At 35.7% G+C, this 18,055-nt stretch overlaps 4 protein-coding genes across 4 annotated transcripts; 2 read left to right on the plus strand and 2 right to left on the minus strand.

Moving 5' to 3' along the window:
• The first annotated feature begins 120 nt into the window (after positions 1-120).
• On the plus strand, positions 121-3,758 carry LOC139882888 (protein CHUP1, chloroplastic-like). The gene is made up of 7 exons (XM_071867142.1): positions 121-819; positions 1,199-2,098; positions 2,359-2,490; positions 2,699-2,880; positions 3,004-3,115; positions 3,433-3,576; positions 3,678-3,758. The coding sequence occupies exons 1-7, from the start codon at positions 121-123 to the stop codon at positions 3,756-3,758; spliced, it is 2,250 nt and encodes a 749-aa protein (XP_071723243.1).
• Positions 3,759-7,403: 3,645 nt separating this feature from the next.
• On the plus strand, positions 7,404-8,580 carry LOC139882899 (chalcone isomerase-like protein 2). Its single transcript, XM_071867150.1, has 4 exons — positions 7,404-7,491; positions 7,597-7,752; positions 7,834-8,060; positions 8,419-8,580. The coding sequence occupies exons 1-4, from the start codon at positions 7,419-7,421 to the stop codon at positions 8,578-8,580; spliced, it is 618 nt and encodes a 205-aa protein (XP_071723251.1). The 5' UTR covers positions 7,404-7,418.
• Positions 8,581-11,816: 3,236 nt separating this feature from the next.
• Positions 11,817-12,830, minus strand: LOC139882895 (uncharacterized mitochondrial protein AtMg00810-like). Its single transcript, XM_071867148.1, has one exon. It carries the CDS (start codon positions 12,828-12,830, stop codon positions 11,817-11,819), a length of 1,014 nt encoding a protein of 337 aa, XP_071723249.1.
• A 409-nt stretch (positions 12,831-13,239) lies between these two features.
• On the minus strand, positions 13,240-13,818 carry LOC139882896 (RING-H2 finger protein ATL72-like). The gene has a single exon (XM_071867149.1). It carries the CDS (start codon positions 13,816-13,818, stop codon positions 13,240-13,242), a length of 579 nt encoding a protein of 192 aa, XP_071723250.1.
• Positions 13,819-18,055: the final 4,237 nt, after the last annotated feature.

Consider the following 18,055-nt stretch of genomic DNA (forward strand, 5'->3'; position numbering starts at 1 on the left):
ACAAACGAAGAACCCTTTCAAAAATCGCAGTTTGTCTTTCTAAGTAGAGTTCATTAATGGCTGATTGAATAAAATTTGGGGTTTTTTGAGGTCACAAGTTTTTGTTCAGAATCAGCAAATATGAAGGAAGAAAACGGAAACCCATCGGAGAAGAAAGGGGGAAAACAATCAAAATACGAAAATCAGAATCAAGCACCGTCAAAAGGTAATATCTTGAAACCAAAATCATCATGGGGTTCCAATATTGTCAAAGGGTTCACAGCTGACAAAAAGATCAAGCAGCAACAAATAATAACAACAACAATAAGAAACCCCAAAGTGACGAATAATTCTCAATCTCGAGCGAAGCGATCACTCATCACTGATCTTTCTGGGTCTGCACAAGTTCATCCAGCCAGTCATCGTCGCCAGTCATCTTCCGGGTCTCGAGATTTGTTTAATGAATTAGACCAGCTCAGGAATTTGCTTCAGGAATCTAAAGAGAGGGAATTCAAGCTACAAGCTGAGCTTTCGGCATATAAGCGAAACCCTAAGGTGTTGGACCTTGAAAGAGAGCTTGAAGGGAAGAAAAATGAAGTTGAGGAGCTAAATGTAAGGGTTGGGTTGTTGGAAAATGAGAAGACAAGTTTATTATCGGGGCTTTCTAGGGATCATCATGGAAATGAAGGATTGGCTGCTAATTCAGTGTCGAGTAATCCTGAAATGGAGGTGGTTGAGTTGAGGAGATTGAATAAGGAGCTGCAGATGCAGAAGAGGAATCTTTCTTGCAAGCTCGCTTCGATGGAGTCTCAGCTGGCTTCTCTAGCTAAGGAGTCTGAGGTAAAATTTGTGTCTTAACTTGCTTAACATTTGTAGAATGAAATTATTGCTGGCTGGAGATTTCATGTTATGGTTTCAACAATGTCATGGTGGTTATTAATACGAAATAACGATAGAATCAATAAATGGAGCACTGTAAATGGCTGCCTTGAATTGATGGAGCTGAGTGTTTAATTATTCTTGATGTGTATTGTCTGTTGCTTGAGCTATTAAAACTTGTTGGAACTCTTATTATCGGAAATGTGCAACAATATGTCTGAATCTTTTGAAGCTCACTTGAATGGCTTAGATCATCTCAGACTTCTTAAAGCTAATTCCATATTTCATATGCTTTGAAGTCTTGTGCTGACTAATTGCAATTTTTTCTTGGTGATCTCAGAGTAACAATGTGTCTATGATTAAAGCTGAGGTATCCACGCTGAGACATACTAATGAGGATTTGTGTAAACAAGTTGAGGGTTTACAGATGAGCAGGTTAAATGAGGTTGAGGAGCTCGCTTATCTTAGATGGGTTAACTCATGTCTACGGGATGAGTTGGCAATGAATTCAGAGAAGGAACTAAGCCCCAGATTAACCGAGGAAAATTGTGAACCTATCGACTCGTTCTCTAGCCGAACTATTAAGTATCCAGAATACAGTGGTGGCAAGAGCTTAAGTTTGATAAAGAAATTGAAGAAATGGCCTATAACCAGTGAGGATGTGGAAACTTTTGAATCTCCCGACAGCCTGACCGATAAAACTGTTATTTGGGAAGAGGAGAGAAGTCCTAGAAGAAGGCACTCAATAAGTGGATCGAAATTGTGCATAGATGACTTTGTCGTGAACAAAAGAAGACAATCCGATGTTTTCGTACCAGTAAAGGACATGGAAAAGGAAGAAGAATGTATAACTTCTCACAAATACAACTCAGAAATTGATCATAACCACGAACCTTGTAGAATTGCAATTTCATTTGACGTTGAGAAAAGAGCTTTGCGAATCCCGAATCCTCCGCCAAGGCCTTCATGTTCCATTTCCAAGGGGCCTAAGGAGATAGATTCCAATCAAATGCCACCACCACCACCTCCTCCACCTCCACTTCCTCCAAAGTTTTCGGCAAAGAGTTCTGCATGTGCGGTGCAACGAGCGCCACAAGTTGTCGAATTTTACCATTCTCTAATGAAAAGGGATTCCAGAAAGGATTCTTCAAATGGTGGTGTCTGTGAAGCTCTAGATGTCTCCAATGTGCGCAGCAACATGATTGGAGAAATCGAGAACCGATCATCATATTTGCTTGCGGTAAGTGGTTGCCAATTTCTCGTTACCATGCAATGTACTGTGTATGAGTAACTTTCATTTTGCTTGTGACAGTTTCACAACTAAATCATTATGTATTCTGAGGTTAGTTAAGTGCAAAACATAATACGGAAAAGAAGTAAAATGAATCAAATATTATAAAGTGGCCATTTGAAGAGGTCTTTTCATTATTTCTATCTGTTCTTTTTTTCTTGTCAGTTCTGGTGCAGTTTTCATGACTTTCTTGCATTTCTTTTCTTTAGATAAAGGCTGACGTCGAGACACAAGGAGAATTTGTGAATTCACTGATAAGGGAGGTCAACGGTGCTATTTATCATGACATTGAAGATGTTGTCGCATTTGTGAAGTGGTTGGATGATGAGCTTTGCTTCCTTGTAAGTTGATCCTTACATAACCAGTATAACTTGCATTTACAGATAATTTATCTTGTCCGAATATGTTAGCAAGTCGTAAATGAAATTGTAATGATAATTTGGGAAATCATCATTCTGTTTATATTAGTTTTCTTGGACCTTTGGGTTCATCACTACATTGGATATCTATTTGTAATGGGGTCCTCAAACTCTTTGAATCTGTATCAAGGTGGATGAACGGGCAGTTTTAAAGCATTTCAATTGGCCAGAAAAGAAAGCTGACACACTGAGAGAAGCCGCATTTGGATATCGTGATCTGAAGAAACTGGAGTCAGAAATTTGTCACTATGAGGATAATCCTCGAACTCCATGTGATATTGCATTAAAGAAAATGGTTGCTATATCAGAGAAGTAAGAACCAACCTATTCAATTCTTTCAGATTATGGTAGCATAGTTTTCTTATATTTTCATTTTCCTTTTGTTCTTCCTGTGATCCAATGCTTATGAAGCATTCTTTGTCTGTGTGCAAGCAGGATGGAGCGTACTGTGTATAATCTACATCGGACAAGAGATTCATTGATGCGGAATTGCAAGGAATTCAAAATTCCCACTGAATGGATGCTCGACAATGGGATTATAAGCAAGGTTAATTTTATTTTTATTTCCCATAGATTTAGGAAACATGGAGGTAGATACGCTGATTTATGAACTTAAACCGCATTTTACACACATTTTATCCGCTCATTCCTTCTATTTCATTTGTAGTACTCTGTGGTTTTTGCCTTTGCCGATTCACGAACGCACTAAGTGTGTTTGTTACTCTGTTTCAAATTTATTTTACATCAATACATTGTGATTCTGCATTTCATCCTGAGAGGCTGAGAGTCGTCAAATAGCTCTAGTGGAAGATTTTTTATGACTTGGCATTTATATAATATTTAATTCAATGATAAAATTTTCAGATTAAGTTAGGATCAGTGAAGCTGGCGAAGAAATACATGAGGAGAGTTGCTATGGAACTCCAACTAAAAGCAGGGTTAGAAAAAGATCCTGCCATGGACTACATGCTACTCCAAGGAGTGAGATTTGCTTTCAGAATTCATCAGGTATGGAGATGACCAATCTCAATCTCAAGTTGTAATATAAACATTAAACACATTCTCGTATTTGTGTATATAAATCTGTCATTGGGTTGATGGATATGCAGTTTGCGGGAGGATTCGATGCAGAGACGATGCACGCATTTGAAGAACTTCGAAACCTGGCTCACCTCCTCAACAAAAAGTGACTTACTATCTCAGTAAGCATATTACTAAATCACTTATATGGGTTTTTTCTTGTATAATCACAGTTTTGTGTAGGACAGCATGCCTATGATTGAGTATGCTTATTTTATTTTGGTCTTCAGAAAGTGACCAATCTCAACATACACATTCATGTATAATTCATGTGAAATAACAAATGTGTTGTGCTTTGCCTTCTTTTATGATTATAATTTTTGAATTTGGATTGTACATTAGCTCACCACTTCTTGCCAGTTGCAATGTGTCAAAGTCATCATGCTTTGGTCAAAGTTGAACATGCAACATAAAAAATTTCACTAAGAATATTTCTGGATCCTCTAAACACATGCATTTTCTGGTCAAAGTTGAGTTAACCCAACTTTTTGTAAAACAAAATGCCTTCTTTGAAAGAAATTTTCAGTTCTCATCCTTGTCAACTTCTCATGATGTCTGAGCCTGCTGAAATTGGAATTCTTTCGTTAGTAATTCACTGAAATCATTTTCTTAATACTTCAAATTATAAAAAATAAAAATATTTTTGTATACCTGCAAGCCTCTTTTCTCTTTTCTAGATTTCTCCATCTCCATTCCACTCGAAGGGGTCACGTCGACAGTAGTGTTTGTCTTCTCCTCTTTGGCTTGCTTAGTTAACATTGAACCAACTTCATCACGCATCTCAGCCATTTTTCTCATAAAGAAAGCTGAAGCATGCTCAGATTCAGCAGCCTCGGCTGCTATTTCTAAAGCTTTCCTAGTCAAGTCCGAAAAACGATTTGAATTCTCTAGTTTCGTGTTTAGAAACGTCTCATCCTCTTCATGCTCTAAAAGGAAGATTAGATGGATGTCTGTCACATTGAGCGAACTTCCTAAAAAGTTGAAAATTACTCAAAAGTTAGACATTTCACTAACTAACCAAGAGTTCCTGGATTCAGTTTTCTCTGCTCCATTGAATTTTTAACTTCCTTCAGTTGAGCAACAACTTCCTGTGCTATCAGAATAATGTCTCATAACGACATTTTTTCAAAAATAAATAAATAAACGAATGATAAATTGTTTTGGAATACAACAAACCTGGTCATCTTGTTTGTAGGGATGTTCTTCCCCAAGTCGACTTTCATTCAATGGGCGATCCATCACGATACCTTCTACTAAATATTTACAGAACTTCAGAACTCAAATGAATTATATAAACATTATTATCGAGTTAACAAAGACATGTTTGTCATGTCTACAGGGCATTGTTCTAAATTCTGGTCAACTTCAACTATATATATTAGGATCACCACATAGACAAGCTATGTTAAAGTTTGCAACCAAACATAATTCATTTCCGAATATCGCTAACAAACTAGGGGACAATCAAGATATTGAAAACGAAATTAGTGTAACCAGATGAGAAAGATTTTACCGTGAAGTAGAAATTTGCTCGGGGTCAACTTGATGATTCTTAGGGCAAATCCTAACAAAGCCGGACAAGAGCACCAAATTGTACCTTCCCTAAACACCTAAAAAGTCGGTGGGGCCTGAATCAAACTGCAAAGTCGGTTTAAGGCCCACAAACATTTTCCTTTTTTGTTTTGATAAACATATTTTTTTTCAATCATCTAGTTGAATTTTTTTTTCAGGAGGTGTGAATAGAGAACTTAATGAAGCCCTAAGTTTATACTCTCTCTATCTCAAAATAGATATAAAATTTTCAATACAAATTACATGTAAAAATTTACATATATTTTGAGACGGAGGTAGTATATACTATCTATATATATATATAACTTATTCCATCATAATATGAAGAACCTGTGATACGTCATACGTGTACCCACAACAAGCCCAATGAACAAGTGCTCTCACGACAAAGAAGAAATAATATGTACAAATTGGATATTTAAAAACAAATAAAAAGGATTTGAAGAAGTACGGTATGATTAACAAGTGATGTAATATGTACAAATTGGATATTTAAGAATAAGTTCGATGAAAAAGAAAACATAATAAGAAAATAAAAGTTAGATTAGTTGCTCGAGAGTATACACAAGTAACTTTCAAAACAGGAGTATACACAAGTAGAAAGAATTGATTTTGAAGAAACATCAGCTCCTTTATAGTTAGATTAGTATATATTCGTTTCTTAGTAGGTGTAGCTGCGAATTTAAATATTATATTTTATCAAATGGATGTATAAAGTGGTTTTATATTTGAGTGAAGAAGTATATGTTGTTCAAATTAAGAGTCACTATCCACATCATCCAGACTACGTATATATATAAATTATCGAAAGCCTTATATGGACTATTAGTAAGTCCTCGAGATTGGTATGGACATTTAACTGAATTCTTGTGTACAATGAGATATGTTTGAGGAGTAAAGATAAGACATTGTTTGTAAAAGAAAGCAAAGATGGAACAATATATAGTTTCTCAAATCTATATGGATGATATATATGTCTTCTGAGCAACATACTACAACAGTGTTGATGAAAATGAATTTTAATTGATTGTTGATGAAAAGTGAATTTAATTGATTGGTGAATTAAATTTAAATTGCTTTCTAAATTTGCAAATTAAACAAAAAGGAGAGGCATTGTTAGTTGTTACATGTACCGGAAATGAGTGAAATAGGGAATGAGTTGTTAGGTAAAACGAGTGGTGGATGATGGATGCATTGTTACATATACCTGAAAAACGTGGCCACCTAACCGTCCATGCACAATTTTATTTGCTTGCGGACATCATAACTATTTGATTAAAAAAAGAAGCAAATTTAGACTTTTTGAATTGGGTGATAATACTTTCGTCCTTAATTAAGTGTCGTGTTTTCCATAGAAAAAACGACATTTAATTAGGGACGGATGAAGCAGATACTTAAGATATCATTGAAATTTTAAAGTACTTTTATACTTTTCTGAGTTAATAGAGGCATGATCAACCCATCATTTTACTGATCCGAGAAGTGAAACAGTTATAATAACGGTGACTAGGAAAATGAGACGGGGGATACGAATGTACGAATATAAATGGAAACAGAGTTAGAGCACTACCTCAAGAGGTAATTAAAATATGATATGGTAGAATTGCAATTAGTAAGTGTAAGAGATTTTACAAAGGAAGAAAGACGTTGAATTTTGTTGTATATGGAGTAACTAGAGATGAATGAGGTTGAAATGGAAGCACGAGCTCACAACCTCCCCATACCTACCCAAAATCAAAACTCTGGCCAAGAGTGGTAGCTAAAAATATACCTTTAAAAACCCATCACTCTCTTCACTTGTCTCTTTGAAAAAACACTTTTCTCTTATTAGCTCTCCTAAAAACCAAATTGAAAAATCTTCCTATCTCATTTCAGAGAATATTCATAACCAACACAAACAAGTAAGTGTGTTCTATCTTAGTTCTCTGTTGCACTATTTATTATGATTAAAGGTTGATTCATCTCACAAAGAGATTTAGTTTAAACTACCGTGATCATATTTTCAGATAAATTGTGTGTCTAGAATTCGAATCAGAATATCTTTAGAATTAGATCACTATTTATTATTTTAAAAATAATATATTTGTTTACTTATCTAATCGCTACGATATAATTATTGTGAATTATGGTACCGCGTTTTATTTATTTGTTTGTATTTAATTTGTGTTTGCTGAATTATCTATGCAGTGGGCACTGAAATGGTAATGGTAGATGAAATTGCATTCCCTCCTCAGATTACAACTACCAAGCCATTATCACTTCTGGGTCATGGTAAGATATCATTACTCAATTGAATCACTATACTATATAAACCTCACGATTATTGCTAATAAAAATCCATATAACCATAATAAAAATGTTATGTTTTGATATCAGGCATCACAGACATAGAGATCCATTTTCTCCAAATTAAATTCACAGCAATTGGAGTCTACTTGGAGCCTGAAGTGGTCACACATTTGCAGCAATGGAAAGGAAAACCAGGGAAAGCCCTGGCCGAAGATGACGATTTCTTCGAGGCTCTTATCAACGGTATCCTTACTTTTCCAAAAAAACAGTAATTCTTTCTTTTTTTGTATAAAACTTTTAACTCGTGAAATTAAATAAAAACAGCCCCAGTTGAGAAATTTGTCAGAGTTGTGGTGATCAAGGAGATCAAAGGATCACAGTACGGAGTTCAGCTAGAGAGTGCCGTTAGAGATCGGTTAGCGGCTGACGACAAATATGAAGAAGAGGAGGAAGAAGCTTTGGAGAAAGTTGTTGAGTTCTTCCAGTCTAAATACTTCAAGAAGGACTCTGTCATTACTTATCATTTCCCAGCAAATTCTCCCTCAGCAGAGGTAGTATTTCATAAATTAATTAAATATCTGCTTATTGATAATGAGTAATGACCAAGGACATTATTTCATCCTAATTAGTAGTATTATATATTATATATGCCGGGTTATGCTATATGTCCCAAATTTGAGATTTTAATGACAATACACAAATTTTTGCTATAAATAATAATTATAATATCCTACTTGAAAAAAATAATAATAGTAGTATCCTGTGAAGTTGAAGCAAGTACTATTTAACCTTTAGATTTTTTGCAATCTACGTGATGTACAATACATAATGGTCCGGTAATGCCCTTGTGATCAACCCCAATTAAATTTGAGACGACTATCATTTAAATTCATTCCCTTTCTTGGATAGATTACATTCGCAGCGGAAGGAAAGGTGGAATCGAAGATGAAGGTGGAGAATGGAAATGTGGTGGAGATGATTAAGAAATGGTACTTGGGAGGAACAAGAGGGGTTTCTTCTACAACCATAGCATCACTTGCTGATAACCTCTCTGCAGAGTTGTCCAAGTGAAGTTAACTAATGTTTGGCTACTAGTAGTTTGTAATGTGTTCTTCCTTTTGTAATTTGTTTGCCTATATGAAATGAGCCAGCCATATGCTTCTCTTTTAATTCAACACCAATAAAATGTACTTATTACTTGCCTAAGAATATGAATTTTCTTCTTCTTTATGGGATAAAGAATATGAATTTTCTTCTTCTTTATGGGATACCTATCGTATTTGTTTACATTTCTCTCTATATAGGCTGTAATTGCTCTGGTGATTAAAATGCATATATTTACATAAACTTTTCGTATCGACCTCTGCTGATGAGAGGTCGATAAGCCTTCCACAAACACCGATTGGCAGCCTACACCTGCCCTTCATTATTGGGAACGACCACTCCCAAGTCAAGCACGCCATTCTGCCAAAGTCAAGCACGCCAGTCTGCCAAGTATGAAGACTGATTGTGACACTTTAGACAAGAATGAGTCGTAGCACCACCATCAAGCCCACGATAGAATTATGGTAATGCTAAATACAGATGGAGCATCCACACAAAGAACAATCTCTCCCTCACTCTTAACGATGAACTTCTATGACTCTTCTCAACTTGTCTCTCCATCGAGAAACTTATTAATCAAGCATGACCCTCTCTCCCAACGTTACCAACATGTATATGTTGTTTGTTTAGAACAAAATCCAAATCAAATTGTCTAAGCAATGGTGTAGTTGAAGGCAACAAAGAGATAGTTGTGCCAAGAGGACTTCTTTTGCTTTGAGCATGGACTCTGACTAGTGTTTGTGCAATGGACTTGTGATAAGAGCAGAGAGCTCCTCTGTTTATAGGCAGATGATGCTTATCGTCCAGTCAATATAACACTTCGTCAAGCTGTCCATTTAGCTTGTACACCACCTGATCATTGATCTTGATAATGCCCTGATTCTAAAATAATTCTCTTGATTGCACAACATTCGTCCATTCATTTTTATTTTGATTAGATTTAAAATGGCGCATTCCATGATGAAGTCGGCGAGAGCTTGTCTTATGAAAGCAGGCTGGGGTAATATGAAATATCGAACTCCCCGAGCTCGATTGTCCAGTTTATCATCCTACCACTCATTTTGATGTTACGAAGAATCTTACGGAGTGATTGATTGGTTAATACCTGAATGAGATGAGCCTGAAAATAGAGCCTCAATCTTCAGGCTGCCGTGATCAAGGCTAGTGCAAACTTTCTACCATTGAGTAGCAAATTTCGGCCCCTTGGAGCACCTTGACATAATAGACAGGTTTTTTTTTGTTTGACAAGAAATGCGCTCATGGTTGGCGCTAATGTTTTGACAAGAAACAAAGAAGGTGTGAGGAACTCCCAAAGTTCAAATTGGAGTCTATCAAAGTCTCTAATGGAGGGGGATCCAATGACTATTTAAGCGTCTATGACATTAATGTGGTCTGAAACGGTCCCCTGGATGCGTGATTGGCTGCTAAGTCTCTTGTAGTGAAGAGATTAGGATTTTGCTCTCGTGTTAAGGAGTCTTGAGTGTGTAGAGTGTCTAAGAGAGCTTTATGAAACACTAAGAGGGATTTATATAGTGCAAGGTCCATGCATGTTGGAATAGCAAATATTCGTTGAAGGATCTTGGCCTTTTAGTAAGGGCAAATCAAATCTCTCCGACCTCAATTTGGGAGGGCTTTTGTACTAAGTATATATATATTGGTGGTTCATGTGCTGGAAATTATAATTATACATGGCAGCCCTAGAACGTCGACACGAATATAGAGTTTTTGGGCTACGTAAACATATATACATGTCCCGAAAATGGCATTTCCGAGACAATTAACTTAATTACGCGATTAATCATATTTAAAGTAAGTCCCGAAAATGGCATTTCCGGGACTATTATTCGCATGTGTAAGTTTGTGTGATTAATTAAGAATACTCGGGAATAGACATTTTTTTTTAATTAATTGTAATTAATCAGGATTACTTGTCCCGGAAACCTCATTTCCGGGACAGGTTTTTTATATTTACGTATTAGGGCTAGCATGTATAAAAATGGCGCACCCGGTTGATGTATCGCATTTATATATATAGTGTGCACATGCAATTGCGTTGAAGGACTGAAGCGTCGGCCTTCTCTAGATGGAACAAAACATGTTTAAAGTCCAAATTAGTTGCTCCAAAAGAGAACTTCTTGGCCCTAATGTCTTGGAATAACTGAGAAGTTTTGTATTGTCTAGTCTAGGCTTTTTTTTGGTTGCAATATATTGGTTAATCAAGTACGCAATGCATGTACATTACATGGCTCACATCTAACAATCTGGTTGGGCCGATGGCCATGACATCTATGTTTGTTTGTTGTAGGGGTCGAATCCTCACACATATATACATAAAAAATCAAAGTGATTGGATATGACCTTAATAAAATCAAATTATTATTACTAACATATAATAATAAGGTGAGAGTGAATCTTAGATTGAGATTATTTATAATAATAACATAAAAAATCAAAGTGATTGGATATGACCTTAATAAAATTAAATTATTAATACTAACATATAATAATAAGGTGAGAGTGAATGTTGGATTGAGATTATTTATATTTTAGAACTTTTTATGTAATTTTTATAATTTTTTTAACACATTTTTATAATGAGACAAAATATTAGGTGAACATTAACAATATTTGAATGTATCAACCATGAATTAGGCGCGAGCACCCGTAACTAGTAAGATTATATACCAATATCACTATTATTTTACTTCCAATATATGTTTATTCAGGGAAAAATATCCAATTATATACGTTTCTCCACATAAGCTTAACAACAAAAACACTATTATTTTACTTCCAATATGTTTATTCAGGGAAAAAATCCAATTATATATGTTTCTCCACATAAGCTTAAAACAAAAATAAAATTTTAAAAGAACCAATATATAACATTAAAGTATGAAATTTAAAAAAAAAAAAAAAGTATGAAGTTGGTTCAGACTAGGATTTCATCACAGGACGAATCAACCAATCTCGTCGACATTAACATAACTGTTAGAAATCTAACGAGAAGAGTTTTGATGACAGAATAACACTGTATTCTTATTGATTGATTGATGCTGAATTACAAGACGTGTATGTATACACAATTGTTAATTGTTCTACAAGCTAAACTACTTATAAAGACTTTGGGCTCTTAGCCCAACATATCAATTCAGCCCACTAATTATCTGATGTTGAATTGCAGCTCAACACCCCTCCTCAATTCAACATGCAGAAATTTGAAGAGGATCACGATTGGAAATGGAGGAAGAAGCTCGATCAGAGAAAATATCCTTCAGGCCAAGCTTCTTCAACAAATGCTCGTGCTGGTAAGCTCCTAATCCCTTCGTAAAGACATCTGCTGGTTGTTCCCCTGTTGAGATATGAACTGTATTGATTAGCTTGTTCGAAATCTGTTGTCTCACAAGATGACAATCGATTTCAATGTGCTTGGTACGCTCGTGATATACAGGATTAGCTGATATATGGATCGCCGCCTCACTGTCACAATACAAGTCGATCGGCCGATCGATTTTCACTCCAAGTTCCTGTAGTATTCCGCGAATCCACATTAATTCAGCAACTGTATCAGCCATTGATCTATATTCAGCCTCCGCCGACGATCGTGACACAGTCTTCTGTTTGCGGGATCTCCAAGAAATAAGTGAGTCGCCCAATTTCACGCAAAACCCAGTCACTGATTTCCGCTCGAGTATGCAAGAAGCCCAATCAGAATCACAGTAAGCCTTCACCTCCAGCTTATTTATTTTCGGCATAAACAGTCCTTGTCCTGGGTCTTTCTTCACATATCTGATTATTCTTAATGCTGCTTGATAATGCGAGTCCTTGGGTCGATGCATAAACTGGCTTATGTGATTCACCGAATAACTGATGTCTGGTCTGGTAATCGTTAGATATAAGAGTCGACCAATCAATCTCTTGAATTTCTTTGGATCATCGAGTAATTTGTCAGTAGATTTCTGCTTTCCTCCTGATTGTTTTTCTATAAAATCATCATACTCTTTAGATGTTAGCTTTAGATTGAGTTCGAATGGAGTTGAAACTGTTTTTGATCCACTCAATCCCATATCTGAAATTAACTCCAGAGCATATTTACTCTGATTCATTACTATCCCATGATCTGATCTTCCAATTTCCATCCCTAGAAAGTACTTGAGTGTGCCCAAATCTTTGAGTTTAAAGTTATTATGTAGGGTGGATTTGAGTTCATCAATCATTGATGCGTCATTACCAGTGATTAGTAAATCGTCGACATATATGAGTAGGATTACTATTTTCCCGTTATGATGTCTTGTGAATAATGAGTAATCGTATTTACTTTGAGTGTAGCCAGCTTGAGTTAAAACTGAAGTGATCTTGTAATTCCATTGTCGAGATGCTTGTTTGAGTCCATACAAGGATTTGGTCAATTTACAAACCATTCCATACCATGTTAGAAACCTAACGAGAAGAGTTTTGATGACAGAATAACACTGTATTCTTATTGATTGATTGATGCTGAATTACAAGACGTGTATGTATACACAATTGTTAATTGTTCTACAAGCTAAACTACTTATAAAGACTTTGGGCTCTTAGCCCAACATATCAATTCAGCCCACTAATTATCTGATGTTGAATTGCAGCTCAACAATAACTTTCTGCATTAACATTATGTCTAATTTCCATATCTAACTCCCCTGTAGTAATAACTGCAGCAACCAAGTTACTATGTTGACCGGTGGAGCTAGTTGTTGTTGGTAGTTCGGATGATAACAATGGTTGTCGACAAGTAGGACACCAAGAGCGTGACATGAGCCATGTATCAACACACCTAACGTGAAATCCGTGGTTACATTTGGGCAAGACCCTTACAATTTCCCCATCATTAAATTCTCCAAGACAAATTAGACAATCTGTGGCCTTGATATTCAATCCTGGCCAAAATGATGCAATCGGAATCTGCCTGAGCTCGCTCTTTTTAAGGCCGGTAATCGCTTGGAGGCGCATGACGGTCTCATGTTCCGGCATCGTGTCAAAGTCAAACCTCCTGCTACAACGTAGGGCACATCGGACAATTGAGTTTAGTCCTAGTGCACATATTAAAGCACATAGTAGAGCAGCTAGGATTATCACCATGTTTGTGTCGAAACTAGCTTCGTTAATGAAGGAAGTATGCCTCGATTCATTTGTTGGCGATGCCGCATCGAGGAGTAGCCGTGACATCACCATACCCTTTGTTTATTTTGACGAAATCTCAAATTCTAAGCACCCTTTTCAAAATTTTAAGGAGAATTTTTTTGACTTTGATGTCTCCAAGATTTGAAACGAACAAGGAAGGAGATTGAGAGGAGGGGCATCATTTCCTTCATGTATTGGAGCAATCCTTCCTTTGTTTCCTTCACTTTTCTTGATCTGAATCTTCAACCTCTCTCAATTAAGACGTAGAAGAAGGCAGAGGAAAGGAAAATAGTACTAGTTATGGGGGATTTGGAGCTAGCAAGCTAGATATTTATACATGGACACATCTGTATAGTTTAATATTAACTATAGAAAAATATTTAAAATCACAGATTGGAAAAATCAAAATGAATATGAAGGAAAAGTCTGGCCATACACTTCCAGAATCCTGTGTGAGTTGAGGGCTTTTTTTTCTTTTCTTTTCTTTTTAATAATAAAATCTACAGATTAAAAGGGAAATAAATGCATTTGGTTCGATTATAAGTATTTGGAAGAAGGTAAGGTATCTAATGTGTAGTCTCTTTTTTTTTTGTAATGTGTAGTTTGTTGGTGTGTCATTTCAATCACATCATTGATATTGTCAATTGAACCAGCACATATATATGCCTAAACAAATCATCAAAAAAAAATATATGCCTAAACAAAGGGAATAAAACAAAGTGCTAAAGAAGAAAATCAAGAAAGATTAGTGAGGGACGTAAGGAGAAAATTTGAATCCTGCTTAATCTTCCTCCTGCACCTATCATATACTGCCACTTATATCCGTCAAGACCTGTTAACTGTTAAGTATGCCTTTTTCAAAAAGAAGATTTAGAATATAGAGTTTACCGATCCATTTTAGATAGATAATCAATTTTGAACCGATTTATGAAACTCTATTATGCATAGAATTGAAGTCATGTCAAGAAAAAAGTAAATGTGGAGAAAGAATAATTAAAATTTTTGGTTTGTGATTTAACTTTAAGAAATGCTTATTCTTGGACCACTCATTTCATATGTTCCTCATTCGGCTAATGGCATCTTTGAACTTCCTAACATTGAGATAACTCCAATATTGTTTTCCAATTAACTTGCCAGGTCAGTCCATAATTTTTGAATGACCAAAATTAGAGTAGACAGACAACATCATTCAAAATTAATTAGAAATTAACCATTATGAAATGAACTTCTGATTATTAATTAAATGTGATGATATAGGGTTCTTTCTCTTTGATTGGACTTGTTCGTTATCTTTTATTGTGTAACAAAGCCATCGAATGCTTGTGGAGGAAATTTAGTGTAGATAGGGCACATGGAGATCATGTGAGAGTTCTTCCTTGACTGTAGAGATCGATGTCGAGTCATAAAGACGTAAAATAAGTGCCATCCATTCTAGGAAATGAAACAGTACCTGTCCATCAAGATTTGACTAACAACACTTTTGTCAAAACCTAAATTAATTTGTTCATCTTAAATTTTAATTTTGTGGGTAATCTAAAATTTTATAATTATTACAACCGACTTGATTAAAGTATTAGTCTAATAAAAATTCTTAAGTCATGCGTGTGCATCATTCACAAAGGTTTTTCAGTGTATTATGATTAGTTTGATTGCTAATTGAATTGGATACTTAGGTGATTTAAATGGTTCGTATTAATTAATTCAAATTAATTAGAATTATTATTTTTATTTATGAGGGAGAAGAATTATTATTAAGAAATTTAGTCTCTAATCTAGATAAGAAACTGATGTTATCATCCACAACAAAACTACCGGCACAAATTATAGTGAGATCTAGTGTCAAAAGTATATGAGCCATGCGGATACAAGTAAGCCATCCGACAAGGGCAATAAGAACAACGACCAAAAGTAAAAAAAAATAAAGCCTTAGCTCGAGAATAAACAAGTCCGAGATGCCAAATAACAAAATTTGAGTTACTACTCGAAAGTGTTGATCTATCATCGATACAATCATCGAATCCTCTTGTTCGACCGTAGCTGGATTCCAGTTGAAGATGCTAGGAGTTCCGTCGATGTAAAAGAAGTTTCTATTGGCAACTTTATACCAGCTCATGCCCGGTGCATGGTGACAAAGAATAAGTCCTTCCATAGGACGTAGCATCCTAAAAAATAACCAGATTTCGCTCCTTCATGGTAAAGAGTATAAACTGGGAAAACATTTTTAAAATAGCAATTGCCCAGCCAGTATCATTTCAAATCGACGTACATCTCCTTTTCAAAGCTCTTCATATCAATGTTAAGCAAGAAATAACTTTTGAAGGCAATTAAAACATGCCACGTTCAAGATTGGCGCAATACACCCATGCCACCTTCGATTCCTAATCCCACAAAATTTTCCTTTCTTGTCGTGCAAGTGTTGGGTTCCAAAACGCACACCATCGGAAAACTTATTACCAACTCCTTAATCTTCTTTTCCTTCAAAGAGGAGCCAATCCCTCTTAAAATCCAAGATAATTGATCGATCATGGCCGAGCTATTAGATCAAGAAGGTTTTCAACATAGAAAATTGATGCATATAAAAGTGTTCTTCCTTAATCACCTTCTGTTGGTACATGATTGAGTTTATTGCAACCCCCATCAACTGCCACAAAGGATGAGAAAATAAGCTCTCCGACCTCCCCCAATGCAATATAAAGGAGCAACAATAAAGAACTATGGATGACTTCACATTAATGGGATATATGTAGGCAGCTTGACAGATACGAATCGAGTTAAGTCCCAAATTTCAATCACCAACTCCTAAGTTGCCGACTCCAATCGATCAACTTCAGTCGGAGAAGAAATACTAGGATTTTGGGAAACATCATGAATTATATTAGAAGTTATCTAATATTTGTTTTAATTTTTATACAAAATATCAATGCCACCTTATGGAGGATTTGCTCACCACCCTAAGCCTGAAATATTGTTGTTCAACTGGTTTTGGTTTTGGGTCTGAGTACTGTTGGATGGATTTCAACTTATATCTTCAGAGTGTCCAACAAGGAAATGACTTACGCTCAACAATTACGTGACTATGAAAACAAAGTCATGGAGGTACGTATGACTTTTCATTTTAGTTAATAAACATATTCCAAAAAGAGTGTTTTTTTGACTTCACATGAACAAAAATCCAGTATTCCTCAATTCCCATCTCTTCATTTACAAAATTCACCATCAGAATTCATTGATTGACTTTAATATTTAGTCCTGACGAATTACGCAATTCTCGTTATGGCAGAAGCGTTACTCGAACAGGTTGAAGAAGAAAAGTGCAGCCAGGTTTAACCGAAGCTCAGTTGTCTTATGCTTATGCTGCACTTACACTTTCCCATCCCTTAATTATAGATAACCACTCTGGTTTATATTGTATAGGCTTAGTTCACAAAAAATACTGTAAAAATTTTGTATCTTAACTATTTGAATCTATCATGAATGCAATCAGTCCTGCTATTTTGCTTTTCCATCTAGTCTCTATGGAACTATTAGTAAGTTCTGAATATGATGCTATGTTGGTTGTTCTTTACTTCTTCTAAGCTTGCCGAGTTTTTTAGGCTTGACCGAGTTGTAGGCTTAGTAAATCTCTCCCTGAGTTGTAAGCTTGTTAACAGATTTCCCCGAGTTGTAGGCTTGTTGAGAACTTTGAGCGAGTTGTAGGCTTGTTGAACGATTTAGCGAGTTGTAGGCTTCTTAGCTCTTTGCGCTAGTTGTAGGCTTGGTGAGAGCTTTTAAGGAGTTGTAGGGTTGTCTAGATATTTTAGCGAGTTGTAGGCTTGTTGCGTGATTTTAACGAGTTGTAGGTATGTTGAGCAATTTTAGCGAGTTGTAGGCTTGTTAATGGCTCTCCGGCTTATTTATTGGGAGCTTTCCGAGTTTTAATTAGGCTTGTTGAGTTTTTTATCGAGTTGTAAGTGAGTTTCTACCGAGCTGTAGGTTCATATCGTATAGCATTAGTTCACAAAAAATACTGTAAATTTTTGTATGGTTAAATTATGATGTATTCCAGTAGTGATCATAACTATTTGAATTTATCCATGAAATCATCAGTCTTAATATTTTTCTTTTCATCTAGACTAGGGAACAATATGTTAATACACAGCTTCATTTCCTCTTTAAATTAATGTACTTTAGTAAATGATACTCTAATGTATTAATTTATCTTTAGATTTGTACTTATACTCGATCGATCCCTTTGATTGAATCTGAAGATGCTGGCCAATTTGGCTGTGATTCCAACAGATCT

This window comes from Rutidosis leptorrhynchoides, unplaced genomic scaffold (assembly GCF_046630445.1).
Source record: "Rutidosis leptorrhynchoides isolate AG116_Rl617_1_P2 unplaced genomic scaffold, CSIRO_AGI_Rlap_v1 contig323, whole genome shotgun sequence".
NCBI classification, from domain to species: Eukaryota; Viridiplantae; Streptophyta; class Magnoliopsida; order Asterales; family Asteraceae; genus Rutidosis; species Rutidosis leptorrhynchoides.